At 54.8% G+C, this 19,784-nt stretch overlaps 4 protein-coding genes across 8 annotated transcripts in view; 3 read left to right on the top strand and 1 right to left on the bottom strand.

Moving 5' to 3' along the window:
- DCHS1 (dachsous cadherin-related 1) overlaps nt 1-3,075 on the top strand; it is a 34,752-nt gene extending 31,677 nt beyond the window's left edge. For both annotated transcript variants that reach the window (XM_082627901.1, XM_082627900.1), the window contains exon 21: nt 12-3,075. In XM_082627901.1, the coding sequence (XP_082484027.1) occupies nt 12-2,623 (2,612 nt within the window). In that variant the 3' untranslated portion in view covers nt 2,624-3,075. The remainder of the gene's footprint in view (nt 1-11) is intronic.
- An 830-nt stretch (nt 3,076-3,905) lies between these two features.
- TPP1 (tripeptidyl peptidase 1) lies at nt 3,906-10,672 on the top strand. Of its 2 annotated transcripts, XM_082629223.1 has the most exons (13): nt 3,906-3,983; nt 4,099-4,170; nt 4,433-4,572; nt 5,405-5,555; nt 5,762-5,889; nt 5,988-6,166; nt 6,350-6,548; nt 6,696-6,884; nt 7,123-7,192; nt 7,618-7,738; nt 7,823-7,981; nt 8,144-8,269; nt 8,443-10,672. In XM_082629223.1, the coding sequence occupies exons 1-13, from the start codon at nt 3,940-3,942 to the stop codon at nt 8,581-8,583; spliced, it is 1,719 nt and encodes a 572-aa protein (XP_082485349.1). In that variant the 5' UTR covers nt 3,906-3,939; the 3' UTR covers nt 8,584-10,672. The 2 variants fall into 2 exon arrangements, with proteins under 2 accessions (XP_082485349.1, XP_082485350.1); XM_082629224.1 differs by lacking the exon at nt 3,906-3,983 and having other exon boundaries at nt 3,990-4,170.
- Nucleotides 10,673-10,866: 194 nt separating this feature from the next.
- TAF10 (TATA-box binding protein associated factor 10) lies at nt 10,867-12,972 on the top strand. Its single transcript, XM_082629222.1, has 5 exons — nt 10,867-11,797; nt 11,959-12,113; nt 12,354-12,418; nt 12,507-12,621; nt 12,806-12,972. The coding sequence occupies exons 1-5, from the start codon at nt 11,566-11,568 to the stop codon at nt 12,893-12,895; spliced, it is 657 nt and encodes a 218-aa protein (XP_082485348.1). The 5' UTR covers nt 10,867-11,565; the 3' UTR covers nt 12,896-12,972.
- On the bottom strand, nt 12,947-19,773 carry ILK (integrin linked kinase). 3 transcript variants are annotated; one of them, XM_082629221.1, is made up of 13 exons: nt 19,647-19,773; nt 19,074-19,208; nt 15,612-15,777; nt 15,334-15,429; nt 15,052-15,148; nt 14,870-14,953; nt 14,673-14,758; nt 14,429-14,538; nt 14,191-14,318; nt 13,978-14,099; nt 13,779-13,878; nt 13,541-13,671; nt 12,947-13,357 (listed from the first exon to the last, which is right to left on the bottom strand). In XM_082629221.1, the coding sequence occupies exons 2-13, from the start codon at nt 19,160-19,162 to the stop codon at nt 13,208-13,210; spliced, it is 1,359 nt and encodes a 452-aa protein (XP_082485347.1). In that variant the 5' UTR covers nt 19,163-19,208; nt 19,647-19,773; the 3' UTR covers nt 12,947-13,207. The 3 variants fall into 3 exon arrangements, with proteins under 3 accessions (XP_082485347.1, XP_082485345.1, XP_082485346.1); XM_082629219.1 differs by having other exon boundaries at nt 19,074-19,257; nt 19,647-19,749; XM_082629220.1 differs by lacking the exon at nt 19,647-19,773 and adding an exon at nt 19,512-19,610 and having other exon boundaries at nt 19,074-19,257.
- Between the last annotated feature and the right edge of the window lie 11 nt (nt 19,774-19,784).

Genomic DNA, 19,784 nt, shown 5'->3' with positions numbered 1-19,784 from the left:
TCTCATCTCAGGGACCTTGTTCACAACAGTGGGGACAATGGCCTTGGGCCATGAAGGGCCAGGAGTGGTGGACGTGGTGCTGGAAGCACGAGATCATGGGACGCCGGCTCGGGCAGCACGCACCACAGTGCACGTGCAGCTGCAGGACCAGAACGACCACGCCCCAAGCTTCACATTGCCACACTACCGTGTGGCAGTAACTGAGGATCTGCCCCCTGGTTCCACCCTGCTCACCCTGGAGGCCACAGATGCCGACGGAAGCCGCACCCACGCCACCGTGGACTACAGCATTGTCGGTGGCAACCGGGGCCGAGTCTTCCAGCTGGAACCCCGGCTGGCTGAGACTGGGGAGGGTGATGGACTAGGCCCCCGGGCCCTGGGCTGCCTGGTGTTGCTTGAGCCTCTAGACTTCGAAAGCCTAACCCAGTACAATCTAACTGTGGCTGCAGCTGACCGGGGGCAGCCACCTCGAAGCTCGGCTGTGCCAGTCACTGTCACTGTGCTGGATGTCAATGATAACCCACCTGTCTTCACGCGAGCATCCTACCGTGTGGCAGTACCCGAGGACACACCTGTTGGAGCCGAGCTGCTGCACGTGGAGGCCTCTGACGCTGACCCAGGCCCGCATGGCCTTGTGCGTTTCACCCTCAGCTCAGGCGACCCTTTTGGGCTCTTTCAGCTGGATGAGAGCTCGGGTGACTTGCGACTGGCCCACCCCTTGGACTGTGAGACCCAGGCTCGACATCAGCTTGTCGTGCGGGCTGCTGACCCTGCCGGGGCACACTTTGCTCTGGCACCAGTGACCATCGAGGTCCAAGATGTGAATGACCACAGGCCAGCCTTCCCTCTGAGCTTGCTCAGCACCAGCCTGGCAGAGAACCAGCCTCCAGGCACTCTCGTGACTACTCTGCATGCGATTGATGGGGATGCTGGGGCTTTCGGAAGGCTCCGCTACAACCTGCTGGAGGCTGGGCCAGGGCCTGAGGGTCGTGAGGCATTTGCGCTGAACAGCTCAACAGGGGAGTTGCGGGCACGAGTGGCCTTTGACTATGAGCACACAGGAAGCTTCCGGTTGCTGGTGGGTGCTACCGATGCTGGGAATTTGTCAGCCTCAGTCACTGTGTCAGTGCTGGTGACTGGAGAGGATGAGTATGACCCAGTATTCTTGGCTCCAGCTTTCCACTTCCAAGTGCCAGAAGGTGCCCGGCGTGGCCATAGCCTGGGTCACGTGCAGGCCACAGACGAGGATGGAGGTGCTGATGGCCTGGTGCTCTATTCCCTTGCCACCTCTTCCCCCTATTTTGGTATCAACCAGACTACAGGTGCCCTGTACCTGCGGGTGGACAGCCGGGCACCAGGCAGTGGAACAGGCACCTCTGGGGGTGGGGGCCGGACCCGACGTGAGGCACCACGGGAGCTGAGGCTGGAGGTGGTGGCACGGGGGCCTCTGCCTGGTTCCCGGAGTGCCACAGTTCCCGTAACTGTGGACATCACCCACACTGCGCTGGGCCTGGCACCTGACCTCAACCTGCTATTGGTGGGGGCTGTGGCGGCCTCCCTGGGAGTCGTGGTGGTGCTCGCATTGGCAGCCCTGGTCCTAGGGCTGGTGCGGGCCCGGAGCCGCAAGGCTGAGGCGGCACCTGGCCCGATGTCACAGGCAGCACCCCTGGCCAGTGGCTCTCTACAGAAGCTGGGCCGAGAGCCACCCAGCCCACCGCCTTCAGAGCACCTGTATCACCAGACTCTCCCCAGCTATGGTGGGCCAGGAGCTGGAGGACCCTACCCCCGTGGTGGCTCCCTGGACCCTTCACACTCAAGCGGCCGAGGCTCAGCGGAGGCTGCAGAGGATGACGAGATCCGCATGATCAACGAGTTCCCCCGTGTGGCCAGTGTGGCTTCCTCTCTGGCTGCCCGTGGCCCTGACTCCGGCATCCAGCAGGATGCAGATGGACTGAGTGACACATCCTGTGAGCCACCTGCCCCCGACACCTGGTATAAGGGCCGCAAGGCAGGGCTGCTGCTGCCGGGTGCAGGAGCCACTCTGTACCGAGAAGAGGGCCCCCCAGCCGCTGCCACAGCCTTCCTGGGGGGCTGTGGCCTAAGCCCTGCACCCACTGGGGACTATGGCTTTCCAGCAGATGGCAAGCCATGTGTGGCAGGAGCACTGACGGCCATTGTGGCTGGTGAGGAGGAGCTCCGTGGCAGCTATAACTGGGACTACCTGCTGAGCTGGTGCCCTCAGTTCCAGCCGTTGGCCAGTGTCTTCACAGAGATCGCCCGGCTCAAGGATGAGGCTCGGCCATGTCCCCCAGCTCCCCGTATTGACCCACCCCCCCTCATCACTGCCGTGGCCCACCCAGGAGCCAAGTCTGTGCCCCCCAAGCCAGCCAGCACGGCTACAACCCGGGCCATCTTCCCACCAGCCTCTCACCGCTCCCCCATCAGCCATGAAGGTTCCCTGTCCTCAGCTGCCATGTCCCCCAGCTTCTCACCCTCACTGTCTCCTCTGGCTGCTCGCTCACCTGTTGTCTCACCATTTGGGGTGGCCCAGGGCCCCTCAGCCTCAGCACTGAGTGCAGAGTCCGGCCTGGAGCCACCCGATGACACGGAGCTGCATATCTAGCTGTGGCCCAGGCTGGGCCCCGACCTGGGATGCACACAGTGTCCCCAATGCAGGCCCCATCTGAGCCTGCCCTGGGCAGCCTCGGACCATGATTGGCCGCGGGGGAGGCCAGCTTCCCACCCCAGAGTCCTCCAGTGGGGACGGGTCTCACGTCTCACCCCGGCCCTGTCAGAGCACCAGCACCACGAGGCCTTGTTGGGCGCTGACGTGTGGCCAGGTACAGTGTGGAGAGAAAGCTGATGAAGGAGGCAGCAGCCCTGGGCCCTCCTCAGTGCGGGCTTCTTGCCCTGTGCCAGCACCCTGAGATGGTGCTGAGACTTTATTTATTGGGGGGTAGGGGGAATGGGGTCAGTCCCTCTAACTTGTTTGGGCCCAGCTCCTTTGGGTTCCACTGACACCCCTGCCCCTGCCCAGAATCAAGTGCCAATTCTCACTCTGGAGCCTTAATAAACTGCAGTTTGTATCCAGTGTCCGGCTCTGTTCTGTGGGGGCCGTAGGGGTTGGGGGATGATGGGAAGCCACCTGGCACACTGTGGACACCTCAGGAGTCACAGAAGGTGGTGGACATAGGGGCATCTAGGGTGGGAGCGAGTGGGGATGGCACCGGGAGCCGGAGCCCAGCCTGAGGCTGACTATCACATCTCTCTGCAGTCGACCTTTCCCTCTAACGTGGGCAGGAGGCCAGAGGACGGCAGACAGCAGGGGCTTGCTTGTGGCAGTGACCTAGAGAGGGATTGGCTGGCTGGGGAGAGAGCTTGGAGATGACCAGCTCTAGGCCTGAGGGTCTTCAGGGAGGTGCGGGTGGGTACAAGAGCAGCCACGTGGTGCATTTGTTTTCCGTGGGGCCCCTATGTACTCGCGTGTAATAAGAGCTCACATTTGTTGAGCCTTGGCCGTGTGAGGCTCTCTGCTGAGGGGTTTGCCTGCTCTATCTCTGTACATTTTCACTGCAACCCTCTGAGGCAGAGCACTTTTAACATAAGAGTCTCCATAGTCTACGTGAAGAAACCTAGGCTCCGAGAAGTTAAGTGACTTTCTGATATCACACAGCTAGTAAGAACCTGGGTCTGTGGGCCTCCAAAGCCCCTTTCTTAAGCACCCCCTACACTGTGGTGAGTCCTGGATTCCGGCAGCAGGTGGGGGAACCCTGAGCTTACCCAGTGTTTGACAGTCCACAGAGGGAGAATCGGAGGAGCAGCCCCTCCCCTTCTTCAGCATTCAGGACCACCCATTCAAGGGAGGAGCCAGCACCGTCACTAGTTTCTAGGCGGAGACGGGTGGTGGTGGTGCACTATAGGGCTCATGTGATCTGTCACATGACAGCGGATCTGCGGAAAGGCAGAATGGGCCCCCGAGCCTGGTAAGAAACTAGGGGGCCCTGGGAGAAGGGAGTCATGTTGGAGGGAGTATATGTTGGAGGGTGGGAATACAATGACAGCCCAGCTCCTGCTGAAACGCATGTGCTGCCCCTGCAGCCTCCTAGGGCTCCTTGCCCTCTTTGTCGCCGGCAAATGCACTTACAGCCCGGAGCCTGACCAGCAGCGGACGTGAGTTGACTTAGCACTGACACCCCCTACCCCATGGCCTCTCCTGTACCCGTTTTCCTGGTTCTAGCCTCCCTCACCCCCCTTACCAGCTCCTGGTACCCACTCCATAGCCTTATTCCCAGATTCCCAGACTCAGTCCCCGATAATCCCCCTCCTGTGATCCATATCTTCTTCTGGAATCCTCCCCAAGGTCTAGGTCTAATACTGAACCTTCCCATCCCTACTCTAATGAAGGCCATGTGCCTGACCCCTGACCCTGCAGGCTGCCACCAGGCTGGGTGTCTCTGGGCCGTGCGGACCCTGAGGAAGAGCTGAGTCTCACGTTTGCCCTGGGACAGCAGAACCTGGAGAGACTGTCCGAGCTGGTGCAGGCTGTGTCGGATCCCAGCTCTTCTCGCTACGGTGCCTGATGGGACTGGGGGTGGGATGTGGGATGCAGTAGAGGGACACAGGACTGGGCTGAGTGTGGGACGGTGCAGGTCATGTCAGAGACGTGCTCTTGGGGCCTGTCGAGGGGGTGGTATAGGACAGATGAATGCCAGTGACCCTCATTAAAGAGTTTCTGAATAAAAAGGTGAATTGGAACTAGAGTGTCCCAAACGAATTCACATTCTTTCCTCCAAAACTTTCCACCTATGTTCATCAGGCTCAAAAACTGAAAGTGGGTATGGTTAAGAGCACAGGCTTGGTGATCAGATCTGGATTCAAATTCTGACTCTACTATTTACCAACTACCAGACAAATGGGGAAGTAGCATCCAGTACATATAAGTGCTCATTACCTCAAGTTTCACCTCCCCCCACTAAATTCACTCCCATTTACTCCTCCATTCGACCCTAAGGCTGCCAGTTCCAGCTCTGAAATACTCCACTGTCTCACCATTCCTTATTGCCACCAACTCAGCTGATAACTCTTTCACCTGGACTGCTGCCAGCCCCCTCACTGGTCTGCAGTCGCTCCCCCTCCACTCTTCTCCCTACTTTACTCCCCACTCTGCTCCAGAAGGTCCATGTTTTGCTCCAATGGTCAAGCTGGATTGTGGGCTTCCCCTGCTGGAAGCCCTTTGTGGTGAGGGGGGCAGCCTAAGGTTTACCCAGGAGGTGTATGCATGATCCACACAGGAGAGCAGTGACTCGCCATCATGTTAAGCTCCAGTGTCTCCTGGTTAAGGTTCAAAAGGGGCAACTTAGAAAAGCAAGGAATGAAGGTAAGAGCCTCTACTGAATCCCTGCAGGAAAGTACCTGACCCTAGAGGATGTGGCTGAACTGGTCCGGCCATCACCACTGACCCTCCACACAGTCCAAAAATGGCTTTTGGCTGCTGGAGCCCGGAACTGCCACTCAGTGACTACACAGGACTTTCTGACTTGCTGGCTGAGTGTCCGGTAAGAGGGAATAATTGCCTCATGGAGGGCACCAATCCTCCCATCAGGGAGATTCGTCACCGCAGTGGAAGGGAGCTGAGAGCTTGCCAGGGCCTGTGGGTGAAAACACGTGGGGAGATAATGACTAACTGCCCAGTGATGCTCAGGCAGCCTCCTCTGCTCTGTTCCATGCTTTCTGACCTCTGTTCTCTGATCTCTGACTTCAGACAAGCAGAGCTGCTGCTCTCTGGGGCTGAGTTTCATCGCTATATGGGGGGACCTGCAGAGACCCATGTTGTAAGGTCCCCACATCCCTACCGGCTCCCGAAGGCCTTGGCCTCCCACGTGGACTTTGGTAACACCCAGTGGAGTTGGTGGTGGGGGGTGGTCAGTGATAAAATGGCGGGTTGGAGGCTAAAGGATCTCTTCCTCAAGGCTGACTCCTCCCCACAGTGGGGGGGCTGCACCGCTTTCCCCCCACATCAACCCTGAGGCAACGCCCTGAGCCACAGGTGCCAGGGACTGTTGGCCTGCACCTGGGGGTGACCCCATCTGTGATCCGTGAGCGGTACAACTTGACGGCACAAGACGTGGGCTCTGGCACGACCAACAACAGTCAAGCCTGTGCCCAGGTGAGCCACGCAGAGAGCCTCAGGGTCCTTACCGCACCCCCCCCAAGGTGCCTGACCAGCCTGGGGCTGACTCTAACCCCTGGGCTCTCACCCCCAGTCCTGTGATCTGGGACAGTATCCCCTGACCTGACCCTTGGGGCTGTGTCCTCTGACCCATGATATCTGCTCTGATTCCCTCCATAGTTCCTGGAGCAGTATTTCCATGACTCAGACCTGGCTGAGTTCATGCGCCTCTTCGGTGGGAAGTTTGCACACCAGGCATCAGTAGCCCGTGTGGTCGGACAGCAGGGCCGGGGCCAGGCCGGAATCGAGGCCAGCCTAGATGTGGAGTACCTGATGAGTGCTGGCGCCAACATCTCCACCTGGGTCTACAGTAGCCCTGGTACTGCCAAGGGGACTGGCTGGTGGGGATAGAGGTGGGGGTGAGTGGTGATCTTTGCTTCCCCAAGGGAATCCCATGAGCTCCAGGGAGATCCTGACAACCTCCCAAATGACTGCCTTTGTGCCCTCTTCTCCAAAAAAAATCCAGGCCGGCATGAGTCACAGGAGCCCTTCCTGCAGTGGCTCCTCCTGCTCAGTAATGAGTCAGCCCTGCCACATGTGCACACCGTGAGCTACGGGGATGATGAGGACTCCCTCAGCAGCGCCTACATCCAGCGGGTCAACACCGAGCTCATGAAGGCTGCTGCTCGGGGTCTTACCCTGCTCTTTGCCTCAGGTGACCTCCTACTCAAACTTAGACTCCCACACCCACCCAGCCTCAGAACTTTGACCCCGCAGTGACTCCTGGACCTGATCTCTATCTCATAATCTGAACTCAACAGGGACCACTGACCTGACCTCAACTCTGACCTCTTGCAGTAATGACTAACACTTGAATTTCCTCTCTGACATCTGAACCCACATTCCAAACTCTGACCAATTAAACTGAGTGGCAAATTTGGTCTCTCTCCCAGGTGACAGTGGGGCTGGGTGTTGGTCTGTCTCTGGAAGACACCAGTTCCGTCCCAGCTTCCCTGCCTCCAGGTAAGCACCCCAGCCCACCACTTACCTGTGGCCACCAATTCATCTATGACCTCATGATCTGGAGCCTTTGTCTTGATTGCACCAGGTGCTCCTGTGGCCCAACCCTCAACTTTACCTGCACCCCCCTTCTTCCTGTAGGAAGGCCCCGAGTCTCCTAAGTAGGACATAGCTTCCATTGTTCCGCTTCCTCAGTCCCCAGGCATTTTAGGGGGAGGTTTGGTGGGTGTTCTGTAGGGAAAAGTGTGCACAGTCACCTCAGGCCATGCCTTGAGGGCCCCAAATCTCTCAGTCATCCCCATGTACATACTTCACCAGAGTGCTTCCCCAGTCCCTCCAGCAAGACCCAGACCCATACTCACCCATCCCCATGCATTTTGGAGGTGCCCTTTGGACCCTGCAATCTGAATGCTGTCTTCTGCCCTCAGCCCCTATGTCACCACGGTGGGAGGCACATCCTTCCAGAATCCTTTCCGAGTCACAGATGAGGTTGTTGACTATATCAGTGGTGGCGGCTTCAGCAATGTGTTCCCACGGCCTTCATACCAGGTACGTGTGTGTTTGCGTGGATGGAGGGGGGACAGGTGGGATCCTCAGTTCAGCAAATGATACTCACTCAAGAATGCCTTTTAGGAGGAAGCTGTAGCCCAGTACCTGAGCTCCAGTCCCCACTTGCCACCATCCAGTTACTTCAATGCCAGCGGCCGTGCCTACCCAGACGTGGCTGCACTCTCTGATGGCTACTGGGTGGTCAGCAACCATGTGCCCATTCCATGGGTGTCTGGCACCTCGGTGAGAATTAGCCTGGCTCCAAACCCCCGCCCAGGGACTACCCTCACCCTCCACCCCCAAGACCTTACACCCAGAACCCCTGATTCCTCAGAGACCTCTGATCCATCCCTCCCAAAAAGTCCTCTCAACCCCTAACCTCTACTTGTACCCTCACCCTTGCAGGCCTCTACTCCAGTGTTTGGGGGACTCCTATCCCTGATAAATGAACACAGAATCCTCAGAGGCCTCCCCCCTCTTGGTTTTCTCAACCCACGGCTCTACCAGCAGCATGGGGCAGGACTCTTTGATGTGAGTATGGAAGAGAGGGGTGTGGCCACTTTCGTAAGAGTATGCCGAGTGCTAAGATGAACTTGAGGACAATTCTGATGGGGTGGGATAGCCTCTGGAATGTGAATACAAGGTGAGGTGCTGCAGTCTGCTAGTATCAGCAAGCCGGGATCTGATGCCCACCTTCTCCCTAGGTAACACGTGGCTGCCATGAGTCCTGTCTGAATGAAGAGGTGGAGGGTCAAGGTTTCTGCTCTGGTCCTGGCTGGGATCCTGTGACAGGCTGGGGAACACCCAACTTCCCAGCTCTGCTGAAGATACTAATTAACCCTTGATCCTTTCTTGCTACAAGAGTGGGCCTGTCCACTGCCCCACAGCTGGTGGCTCGGTCCCTGATTCTGCACTGTTGGAAGCCCTGCGAAACCCTCAACTGTTGACTGCCGCAGCTTATCTCCCTAACCCAGAAATGCTGTGAGCTTGACTTGACTCCCAACGCTACCTGCTCCCTTATACTCAGGTTCCCCTGCCCCTGACCCAGGTTCCTCTACAGATGCTATAACCTGCACTGTTTGGGAGCCGCCTCCGCACACCGCCCCCTCTTCCATTTCTTCTTTTTTTTTTTCAACTTTTTTTTTTCAGTTGTTTACACTGTCTGTGTAGTACACTATTTCACTTCATCTTCACTCCTCAATTCATTGCCATGAGACCTCTGCTCTTACTTTTTCACTCTTTCCTCCCCTGAGAAACACTGAGAAATGAAGGCCTTCCTGCTGCTTCATCCAGTGGACACTTCCCAATCTTTGCTCTGTGGGCTCTCTGTCACAGTAGTCTACTGCCTCTCCTTCCTTAGCGCCCAGGGCTTAACTTCTCCTCTGACCACTCCCTATTCCTCCTTCATTCCCTCTTCCCTCTTTCTCTTTCTCCGCTTCCTCATTGAATGTTGTTGTATTTCATTGCTCCATCCTTAGCCTTTGGCTCTTCTTGCTCTACTCATTGACCCTGGAACAAATCAATCACTGGCATCCACAGCCATCATCTCAGTATATCAGACTTTTTATCCAACAGTGATCGATACCTCAAAAGTAATATGTGTGATACTCAATATGTCATCTCCCTTCTTCCCAATCCCAAACTGTTCTGTTTCTTTTTTGTAAATGACACTATGTGGGCTTCCCTGGTGGCACAGTGGTTGAGAGTCCGCCTGCCGATGCAGGGGACATGGGTTCGTGCCCCGGTCTGGGAAGATCCCACATGCCGCGGAGCAGCTGGGCCCGTGAGCCATGGCCGCTGAGCCTGTGCGTCCGGAGCCTGTGCTCCGCAACGGGAGAGGCCACAGCAGTGAGAGGCCTGCGTACCGCAAAAAAAAAAAAAAAAAAATGACACTATGCTTCTTCCAACCAAGCCAGAAACCTAAAGTGTCATCCTAGACTCCCTTTTCCTCACCTCCTCCCATCATCATCTTCAATCAACAAGTCCTGCTGACTTTACCTCTTAAATATATCTTTATCAATCCACAAGTCCTGCCATTTGTATTTCCTAAGTATATCTAGAACTCATCGAATTCTCTCCATCTCTACTGCTACTACATTAGCCCTGAGCCAATTCCCTCTCCTCTGAATTGAGGAGGCCCTTGCAAGAAGTGTCCTTACTTTCTGCCCTTCCCTAAACCATCTACCAGAGTAAGATGCAAATCCCATAAGGTCATTTACTTGATTAAGACCCTTCAAAGATTACTGGATATAGTTCAGACTTTTTATCATGACTTAAAAACCTAATCCCTTACTTGCCATTTGTTCCTGAGTAACAAATTGTTTATCCTTTCCTGCCCTCCCCACAGACACTTTCACTTTTGCTCTGGGCCCTAACATTACACCTGGCTCCCTTTGCCTGGTTGATTTCCAGAATTCTTTCGAGACTCAACTCAGAAGTCACCTTCTCGTGTGAACCTTTTGGCTCCCTGAAGCTAGTTGATTTTGGTATGACAGAAAAATCCTAGATCCTTGAAAACAAACCTGTTTGATTCTTGGCTCTGATATAGAGTAGGCGAGAGCCTTGAACAAGTAAGTTCAACTCTCTGAGCCTTTTTCCTCATCTGTTACGTGAGGATATTGATACCTGCCTCTAATATTCAGGGAATCATTAAATGGGATAAAGTTAATAGAATGCCTGACACACAGATACAGGCAGCACCTGTTAGTTCCCTTCCTCCCTTGCACTGTACACTCTGTGCCTACCTCCAGTATTTAAACCCCCAAATATTGTTGAAATGGCCAGTTAACGGTTTGCCTCCCTTTCCAAGACTATTGGTGCCTAGAGGACTAGAACCTTGTCCTACTTAACTTTGTATTTGCAGGCCCTAGCTCAGGACTGGCAAATAGGAATTAAATAAATGTTTGCTGCATTGAAAAACCCACTCTTTCACTAGCTGTGATTTTGCATATCTTGTTTATTCAGGCTGAAAGACAGCCGTCCCTCTGTATCCTGACATACCACAGCCACAGATTCAACCAACCATGAATTGAAAATATTAAAAAAAAAATTCCAGGAACTTATAAAAAGCAAAACTTGAATTTACCAGCAACCATTTACATAGCATTTACATTGTATTAGATATTATAAGTAATCTAGAGATGATTTAAAGTATACAGTGCAAATACTATGCCATTTCATATAAGGGACTTGAGCATCCATGGGTTTTGGTATCCATGGCGGGGGCGGGGGGGGGAGGGAAGGGGGTTGAGGGGAGGGTCCTAGAACCAATCCTGCTCACCCTTCACCACCTATACGGTGGGAGGACTGTACTTCCCTCCCCATCTGCAGCAGCACTTTCTCCTGTTGCCCTCACTTCTTTGGGCAGCTGCCAGGGAGAGGCTATCCAACTCCACTACAAACCCTTAAAAGGCTGAATAAAGGGACTAGAAAGCATGCAGAGTGGCAGGCAACCAACGGTCGAGAGGTGTCAGGGCGATGGGCCCCAAAGCAAGGTTTTCGGGCGTCAGGCTGGGTGAGGGGTTCCAGGCCTACGGAAGAGACTCCTCGACATTCAAGCATTCCCATCCCAGCGGATCCGCCTAGGACAACCGCGGGGTGAGAGGAGAAATGTTCCCGCTACCGCGGTTCTCCAGCACTTTGTCTCCGCCCACCGGCCTTCGTCATCTAGCAGCCGGAGGGGCCGCGGAAAGAGGCGAGCAGCCTAAGGGAGGAGCGAACGTGGCGTGGGAGGGGCGAGTCGCGAGGCGTGTGACGTCAACCCTGGTGCGTGCGTAACGTGAACGGAAGCGGAAGCGGTTCTGTTCGCCGCCTCTCCCACCGGCCCGATGAGCTGCAGCGGCTCCGGCGCGGACCCCGAGGCGGCGCCGGCCTCTGCCGCCTCGGCCCCGGGTCCGGCACCCGCGGTCTCGGCCCCCGCCGCGCTGCCCGCTGGCGTCGCTGCGGAGAACAAGGCCAGCCCCGCGGGGACAGCTGGGGGGCCTGGGGCTGGAGCCGCGGCAGGGGGCACGGGAGCCGTGGCGGCGCGGGCCGGGGAGCCGGCCGAGCGGCGCGGAGCGGGTGAGGGCCGGGACGGGGGAGGGTGAGGGCCGGGACGGGGGAGGGCGAGGGCCGCGCCTTGGGCTGGCCCCAGCGGTGGGTGAGGGCAGAGGGTTAAGGCGGACCTAGCTGGGCCCCCGCGCCTCCCACCTCCATGTCTCAGTTTGCTGGTTCTCCTCCAGCTCCGGTGACGGCGGGCGGCGCAGCGCCCCCGGAGGGGGCCATGTCTAACGGGGTTTACGTGCTGCCAAGCGCGGCCAACGGAGACGTGAAGCCGGTGGTGTCCAGCACGCCTCTGGTGGACTTCCTGATGCAGCTGGAGGATTACACGCCTACGGTGGGCTTCCCGCCTGAACAGGCTGCTGGCCCGCTGTCACGTCAGCTTCTGCCACGCCGCCTGTATTTGCAGCGTCCTCTTGCGTTTACTCCCCTACTAGCTCTTGTGATTTATCCCTTCTGCCCACCCAAAGGAGGAGCTTCCTTGTAGCCAGGCTTGCCCTCCATTTCCCTTACCCTCCCACTCTCAGCCCCACAGCACACAGGGTTAACACTGACAGTCGTCTAATTGATTTCTCAGATCCCCGATGCAGTGACTGGTTACTACTTGAACCGTGCTGGCTTTGAGGCCTCGGACCCACGCATGTGAGTAAACTCTGGGCAGGTTAGAGCCTTGGGTGCTTGTGTGGAGTTTGTTGTCCACCTCCTTCTCATACCATCTTTTTCTCTCTAGAATTCGGCTCATCTCCCTAGCTGCCCAGAAATTCATCTCAGATATTGCCAACGATGCCCTACAGCACTGCAAAATGAAGGGCACAGCCTCTGGCAGTTCCCGAAGCAAGAGCAAGGTGTGAGGGGAGGCTCACTGAGTCAGTTATTACCTCCTACAGCAGCAGAGGCTTAAATTATCCTGAAACCCCTTTGAGGGAAACTAAGCCCTAGGGGAGGTGAAAGACCTACTCAGGGCCACCCACCTGGGATTGAAATCTGGAAATTCCTGTGTTCAGTTGGTGCTCTTCCCTCTTCCCTCAGGACCGCAAGTACACTCTAACCATGGAGGACTTGACCCCTGCCCTCAGCGAGTATGGCATCAATGTGAAGAAGCCGCACTACTTCACCTGAGCCACCCAATCTAAATGTACTTGTCCGTCCCCTTGTCCCCACACCAGCCTGTTTTCATAATAAACTTTATTGTGACAGGCAGGGCTGATCCCTCCCATGCTGGGAGACACCGTGTGGCAAGTGACAAAGCTTTAAGCCCATTCCCTTTTTGGGCCACAGTGGTAGGGATGGGGGCAGGGGATGGGCCCCATGGCTGGGGTAGTACCATGACTAGAGGCAGGGGAGGCAACCAGAGGCCTGCTGCTTTGGGGGAGGTGCACTCCCCTAACCGTGTCCTGACACCTCTGGAGTTTAGACAAGGACTTTCCAGCCCTACTTGTCCTGCATCTTCTCCAGGATAGGCACAATCATGTCAAACTTGGGCCGCTTAGCAGGGTCTTCATTCATGCAGATCTTCATGAGTTTACATACATGGGGGGAAATACCTGGTGGGATGGTAGGCCGAAGGCCTTCCAATGCCACCTGCAAGCACAAGGAAAAACAACGTGGGTCTCAGAACTTGAGTCTCATGTGGGGAGCGGCCTCTAGCCCTCAGGACAGGATTCTGTATATTTGAACAAATGTAGGAAGAGCCCAGCCTCGCTACAATTATTGTCACTACCACCACCATTCCCCCAACACAAGTGTATCCAGTTATGCTCTCACCTTCATTCCAATTTCCATGTTGGAGAGGTCAGCAAAGGGTACCTCCCGTGTCACCAGTTCCCACAGAAGCACTGCAAAACTCCACATGTCTGCTGAGCGTCTGTTTGTGTCTTCAGGCTTCTTTTGCAGAGCTGGAGGAACAGGACTTAACTGCTCCAGCTGCCTATCCTGTCTCTGCTCCCTTCCGTTACTACTGAGCTGCCCCTTCTCTGCCTCCCAACATAATGCACTCACTCACCTTCAGGGGCCACCCAGGCAGGTGCATACATGCGTCCGGGGCACTGGAAGGAGAACTTGACGTCGGCCATACTGATTCGAGCAGTCATGTCCTCATCAATCTGAGGAGGAGAAGATAGTTGTGTGGAAGGAGGTAAGTCCTATTCTAGATAGGGAAAGGGCTTCTGGGGCCTGGGCCGGGAGTGAAGTTGTGACCTCACCATTACACTACGACTGTTGAGTGCATGTCGTGGGATGAGGGGCTCTAGTGTGTGTAGGAAGGCCATGCCCCTTGCCATGTCCAGTGCAAACTTCACAGCCTGGCTCTGGTCCACAACGAAATCTAAAAGAGGAGGCAAGAGTTAAATAGTTCGGAGAGGCTTACACTTCTCTCCCCTCCCCCGCCACAACGAGATTTGGCATCCCCTACTCACTGGTGCCTTCGTGTAGCACATTGTACAGGGATCCATATGGCATCCAGTGTGTGATGAGGGTGGGGTGAGGAGCAGGTGGAGACTGACAGGCCCCGAGCACTGGGAGCACATTCGGGTGGGAGAAAATCCTGGAAGAGGCAGAGAATGTCCCTGGCTGAGACCCAGCATAAAAGATCTCCCTCTGGGTGCTGGGCAGGGTTCCTTGGAACCAAGGCTTCCAGTTTAGGCCTTGCCTTACCTGAGCCGGGGACACTCCTCGTTGAAGTCCCTACTCTTCCTTGTACTCCAGTCTCGAACCTTCAGCATCTTCACGACGATGTCATTCCCCTGCCAGCGGCCCTTCCATAGCTGAAGGACAGATATGGGTTAGAAGGCTTTAACTAAGGCCACTGCTTTCCTGCCCACTAACTGGAGGAAAAACTTAAGACGAGTGCAGAGCAGGTAATGTGTGGGGGGGGTGGGAGGGCAAGGGTAGGGGTCACCTCTCCAGAGTGATTCTCATTGAGCTTCGCCAGGAAGTTGAGCTGTTTGAAGTCAATGCCGGAGTGTTTGTTCAGAGTCCCATTTCCTGAGAGTACGGGCAGGTCAGGTACTTCCCTCTAACCAGCCTCCTTCTCACCCAGCCCCAGGAGCCCAGGATTATTCTCTATCACCACCCCTACCCTCACAACTGACTCACGGGGCCGAGTGCGGGTAGTCCCCTTCCAGAATGTGTCCTTGTATGGAATACGGTTCAGATTCTGGCCCATCTTCTCTGCCCGCTCTAGGGAAGAAAGACAAACAGTCTTGGCTTCAGCTGTTGTGTGGTGGGAGGAGATAGGCTGAAACATGATAAGACACGAGCGGTGGGTGGGGACAGACCTCGGAGAAGCTCTCTCAAGGGTGCCTTGGCTTTGTCCACAGGCATCTCTCCATACTTGTTACAGATGCTGACAAGGGCCCCATTAGCCACGAGGTCCTGGAATTAAAAGGTGGCTGTGATGAGGGCAGTCACAACCAACCATGAATGTAGATGCAGTACAAACCCTGTGAATGTTGTGAGTACTGGGCAGTACTCGGGATGGGTTGAGGGTTCTAGAATCTCCCACTCAAGCTCAGACTTTGCTTCCCACCCATCCCAGAACTCAGGGCCTGAGTACTCACCTCTGCCACCTGATCTTGGCCCCAGAAACAGGCATAGTGCAGGGGCACATTCCCATGCTCATTCACTGCATTGATGTCAGCTTTGTACTGCAGCAGCTGGTCCCCATGGCCAAACAGAAAGAGGCAGAAGGTACAGTCAGTCCCAAATGAGAGACGTGTGTTGAGGCGTGCAAGGAGGGAGAAGAGTATACATACTTTCTATGGTATGTTATAGTGCCTATGGCTGACTTCCAGGCAGGTACATCAAGTAGATGACAGAGGCAGGGGTTCATACATACCTTCTGTACAATATCACGGTGCCCATGACTGGCTGCCAGGTGCAGAGGGGTGTCATCCCCACGGTTCATCACATTGATTCGTGCCCCGCGCATGATCAGCATCTCGACCACAGCAGATCGGCCTTCTCGGCAGGCCCAGTGCAAGGGGGAGAAGCCATGATCGTCCCTTTGAGGAAGGGGCAATGGTCATTGATCTGGAGGTGGGATGGGGGCAAAGGCTTTGATACAAAAAAAACTGATAGTCACTCTGCATACTCTCCCTGAGAAACTTTACCTCTAGGACTTTGATTCTCATTCATGCCAGCAACTCCCAAAGCTGTCCAATTCAGACCTTCCCCTGAGCTTCAAACCCAACCAACCACTACGTGAAATCTCAACAAATCCATATGATTCATTGTCTCCATCACCATCTCCCACTAGCCTTTCTTCCCTGGCATGCCCTCATTATGTGGTAACATCCTTCATCTGGTTTCCTTTGCACCCCTTTTGCAACATCTGTTGGTCCTTTCTGTTTTCCACTGCATCTGGCACATCCCCCTACTACAGTACTTGTCACACTGGATTGTAAAAATCTGTTAGTGGGCTGTCTTGTCTATTAGACTGTAAGCTTCTTGAGAGAAAGGAGTGACAGCAGCTGTTCAGTGCATGTTAATGGGAAGGAGGGGTAGCTTTGAAAAGGAAAGCTGCAGCTCATGGGAGAGGAAGCAAGCTTACTGATTGGTTCTGATACTGAAATTAAGATCTAAAAAGGGAATGGAATTAAAATGATGGTTTGGAAGGCTTTATAATGAAAAGGAGAAATGCTTTTGATAAGTCATTCATGAAGTAGATACCACCACATAAGACAGGATTCCTCTACTCAAGCAATCCTGGGCACAGAAAACAAGAAAGTGAGAATGGCTTCTTTAGAAAGAAAGCTATACCTGACTTTTTTCTTTTCCCAAGAACTTGTATTTTATAAAGTAAAAGAAATGTACAAAAAACAAAAACAAACAAAATAAACAACTGGGTGGAAGCTAGGCCGGCCTGACAGCCTGGGGCCATAAAAGGAAATTCCCTCCAGTCCTGGGCTGCAGATCCAAGGGGCGGAGCAGGGGGGCAGTCCGTGGTCTGGGCCGGCAGCCTCAGGATGCCTTAGTGCTGCGGTCACTTCCCGTGTGCGGGCTCTGGGCGGGGCCTGGAGCCGCCACCGCGGGCCACCCAGATGTCCCCACAGCCAATGTGGGTGGTGGGTATGGCCTTTAACTTAGATTTCCCTCCACAGCTGCCCTCATCTGCTCCCAAAGATAGCCAAAACCTTTCCTGGGAGGTGGGTATTCCCCTCCCTCTTCCTAAAGCAATCACCACCCCCTGCTTATCGGTCAGTTTTGCATCCCAGCTCTTTAATTTGTGCCCCAGTCTGTAGCCCCAGAGCAGGCCAGAGCCTGAGAGCAAAAGTATGGGCACAAGGGTTCTGCCCACTGTCAGGCCGCCGGTCACCTCAGAACCTGAACTTTAGTCCCGAAGAGGCCAGCAGGAAGTTCACCCTCACTTCATATCCAACATATAGCCAGTTGGGCCCCCAAAGCCTATCTACTCAAACCAGCACCAGTTTCACTAATGCCACCCCTTCACCTTTTGGCAGCTGAGTCTTCCTAGATGCCAGGCTCACTGGACAACCTCACCTGACCCGTTATAACCCCACCAACAAAATACTAACTGCGCTCGCTGTCTTTATCAGAGCACCCTTTGAAGAATTATATGAAAAACGGAAGGAGTGACTGCGAATTATGGAGAAATAGCATAGAGCCTAATGGAAACCTGTAAAGCCTGGATGAAGATGACAGGTGATCCTTACCTCTCAAACCTGAAAAATAAATTCTCCCAACCTTGGGCTTCCCTGGTGGCGCAGTGGTTGAGAGTCCGCCTGCCGATGCAGGGGACACGGGTTCGTGCCCCGGTCCGGGAAGATCCCACATCCCACATGCCGCGGAGCGGCTGGGCCCGCTGAGCCTGCGCGTCCGGAGCCTGTGCTCCGCAACGGGAGAGGCTGCGACAGTGAGAGGCCCGCGGACCAAAAAAAAAAAAAAAAAAAATCTCCCAACCTCAAAAACTAAAATTTTAAAATAAAATTAAAATCCACCATCCTGAATCAACATCACTACTGCGTTTCTTGTCCTGTCTCAGCCAGCCTTAAAGAACTTGTCTACATTCACTTTCAACCTGTCACAGGGTTGCTGCCTTGAAGGCAAGCATTATGTCTGATTCTGGACCTCTAGCACCCAGCACAGAAGTTCAGTATAGTTCTTTAAATGAAGGAACCAAGTATAGTCTGGTTTCTTCACCTGTTTTCCTCTGAAACAGCCCTCACAGAGATCATCAAATATATAATTAATTGTAAATTCAGTGGTTACTTTAAAGTGCTCAAGTTCTTTGACCTCTCAGCAGTCTATAGTACCGTTGACCACTCCCCTTTTGTTGAAACATTCACTTCTCCAAGCCTTACTAGCATATTTTCCTGTTTCTCCTTCAACCTCCAGTTGCTCCTTTTTGGTCTTGTACGTTTCTCATCCCCTGTTTCACACCCTCCTCTTCAGGTGCCACCTACATGCCAATATCTCCCAAATCTGTCTCCAAGTCAGATCTCTCTCCTGAAATCCAACAGCCTATTCAACATTTCCACTTCACTGTACTGTCACTTTAACATGTCCAGAGTGGAACTCATCACCCTTCAGCCTTGTCCATGTCAGTAAAAGGAACCACCATCTACCCAAGTGCCCAAGCCAGAACCCTGGTCATCATCTTTGACCTTCCTCACTTCCCACACCAAGTCTCACCAATTCTTTATCCTAAAGATTTCAGGAATTTGATCATTTTTTTCTTTTTTACCTGCCCCAATTCCAGTCCAAGCTATCACCACTTCTGGTGCCTCTCTTCACATCACCACCTGCTCTTCACAAAGCATCCAAGATGACACTTAACAAATGGACAGTCTCATCATATCATTACATGGCTTTAAACCCTTGTTCTTGGAATAAATGCGTTATTATAGTCTAAATATTCTTGCATGATCTGGCTGACCCTTGCAGACCTTTCCAATCTTATCTCCTGTCGTTCTCCGCTTGTACCCAGTGCTTCAGCCAACAGAAGCCCACAGAGGTCTTCTATTCTCTAGCCGTATGGAACTCCGGACAATTTCCGGGCACCCTCTTCTGGGTGTCTTGCCCCCTAGCTTTTGCCCATGCAGTTTACTGAGGCTAGAAAAGTTCTCTGCAGCCTCTGCCTGTGAAATTCTTATTCAGTCCAGATTCAGCTCAAACAACAGCTTCTGTGTGGAGATCCTCTGCCCCGCTGACTGGCTGTGCTTAGCCCTCATCACACTGGATAGGAAAGTCAGCAGCCCGCACCAGACGTGAGCACCCCACATCGCGGAGAGGAGCATGTCTTTACCCTTCCTCTCCCCCACCAGCCACCTCAGCTCACCCCTGGTTGAGGTCGTTCTCCGTGTTGTCCAGCCACAGGCGGACGGCAACCGCATTGCCCTCCCGGCACTGAGTGAAAATGTCGTCCATAGCAGCGTCCCGGCGCTGAGTCCCCTCGATTGGGAAAGCGTGGGGACTGTAGAAGGATCCAGGGAAGGGGGGTGTGTGAGCCCCAAGCCTTGTCCCTTAAAGGAGGGAAGTGTTTGTGTTGGGGTGGGGGTCTGGGCACTGCGTCCCCGGCTACTGGAGGTCTGTGAAGGGGTTAGGGGGGCAGAGGGATGATACCGTACTGTGTCCCCTGGGCGCAAGGGGAAGGCGGGTCGGGCGAAGTAGGGGGTGATTAAGAGGTAGTACCTCCCGAAGGGATGTCCGAGAGCAAGCACAGAGACCCTACCCGCGGACAGAACTGGGGGGAGGGGGGAGTTTAGGCGCCCTATACCCTGGGGGAGGGGGTCGGAGGTCCTTCCCGGGGATGGCCCTCGTTCCCCGCTCGGAACGGAGTAGGCAGAGTGAGGGGTGACCGCCTGGTAGAGCTCGAGACTTGGGGAGGGGGCACGGGTACTCCCACACTCACCGGGACTCGGGCTGGAGGCGCCTTCTCCGGGGAACTCCCGTCCGGCCGCGCCCGCCGCCCGGCCCCGCCCCGCCCCTGGCCCTCTCTGGCTAACGCGGGCCTCCTTCCCCCAGCCCTCCAGCCCGCCTTCCTTGACCT

Source organism: Mesoplodon mirus, assembly GCF_964341445.2.
Source record: "Mesoplodon mirus genome assembly, chromosome: 7".
Classification (NCBI taxonomy): Eukaryota; Metazoa; Chordata; class Mammalia; order Artiodactyla; family Ziphiidae; genus Mesoplodon; species Mesoplodon mirus.
The sequence above is the reverse complement of the archived record's forward strand: the minus strand, read 5'-3'. Positions and strand labels throughout refer to the sequence as shown.

What these genes read in the sequence shown, in the direction of transcription:
- TPP1 (XM_082629224.1), top strand. Translation starts at nt 4,034, where the DNA reads ATGTTGGAGGGTGGGAATACAATGACAGCCCAGCTCCTGCTGAAACGC. An exon ending in TACCCTGCTCTTTGCCTCAG is followed by an intron (nt 6,885 to 7,122) that starts GTGACCTCCTAC and finishes TCTCTCTCCCAG; the next exon opens with GTGACAGTGGGGCTGGGTGT. An exon ending in CCCAGCTTCCCTGCCTCCAG is followed by an intron (nt 7,193 to 7,617) that starts GTAAGCACCCCA and finishes TTCTGCCCTCAG; the next exon opens with CCCCTATGTCACCACGGTGG.
- TAF10 (XM_082629222.1), top strand. Translation starts at nt 11,566, where the DNA reads ATGAGCTGCAGCGGCTCCGGCGCGGACCCCGAGGCGGCGCCGGCCTCT. An exon ending in TGGAGGATTACACGCCTACG is followed by an intron (nt 12,114 to 12,353) that starts GTGGGCTTCCCG and finishes TTGATTTCTCAG; the next exon opens with ATCCCCGATGCAGTGACTGG. An exon ending in GAGGCCTCGGACCCACGCAT is followed by an intron (nt 12,419 to 12,506) that starts GTGAGTAAACTC and finishes TTTTCTCTCTAG; the next exon opens with AATTCGGCTCATCTCCCTAG.
- ILK (XM_082629221.1), bottom strand. Translation starts at nt 19,162, where the DNA reads ATGGACGACATTTTCACTCAGTGCCGGGAGGGCAATGCGGTTGCCGTC. An exon ending in ACCGTGATATTGTACAGAAG is followed by an intron (nt 15,430 to 15,611) that starts GTATGTATGAAC and finishes CATGGGGACCAG; the next exon opens with CTGCTGCAGTACAAAGCTGA. An exon ending in CTTGAGAGAGCTTCTCCGAG is followed by an intron (nt 14,954 to 15,051) that starts GTCTGTCCCCAC and finishes TTTCTTCCCTAG; the next exon opens with AGCGGGCAGAGAAGATGGGC.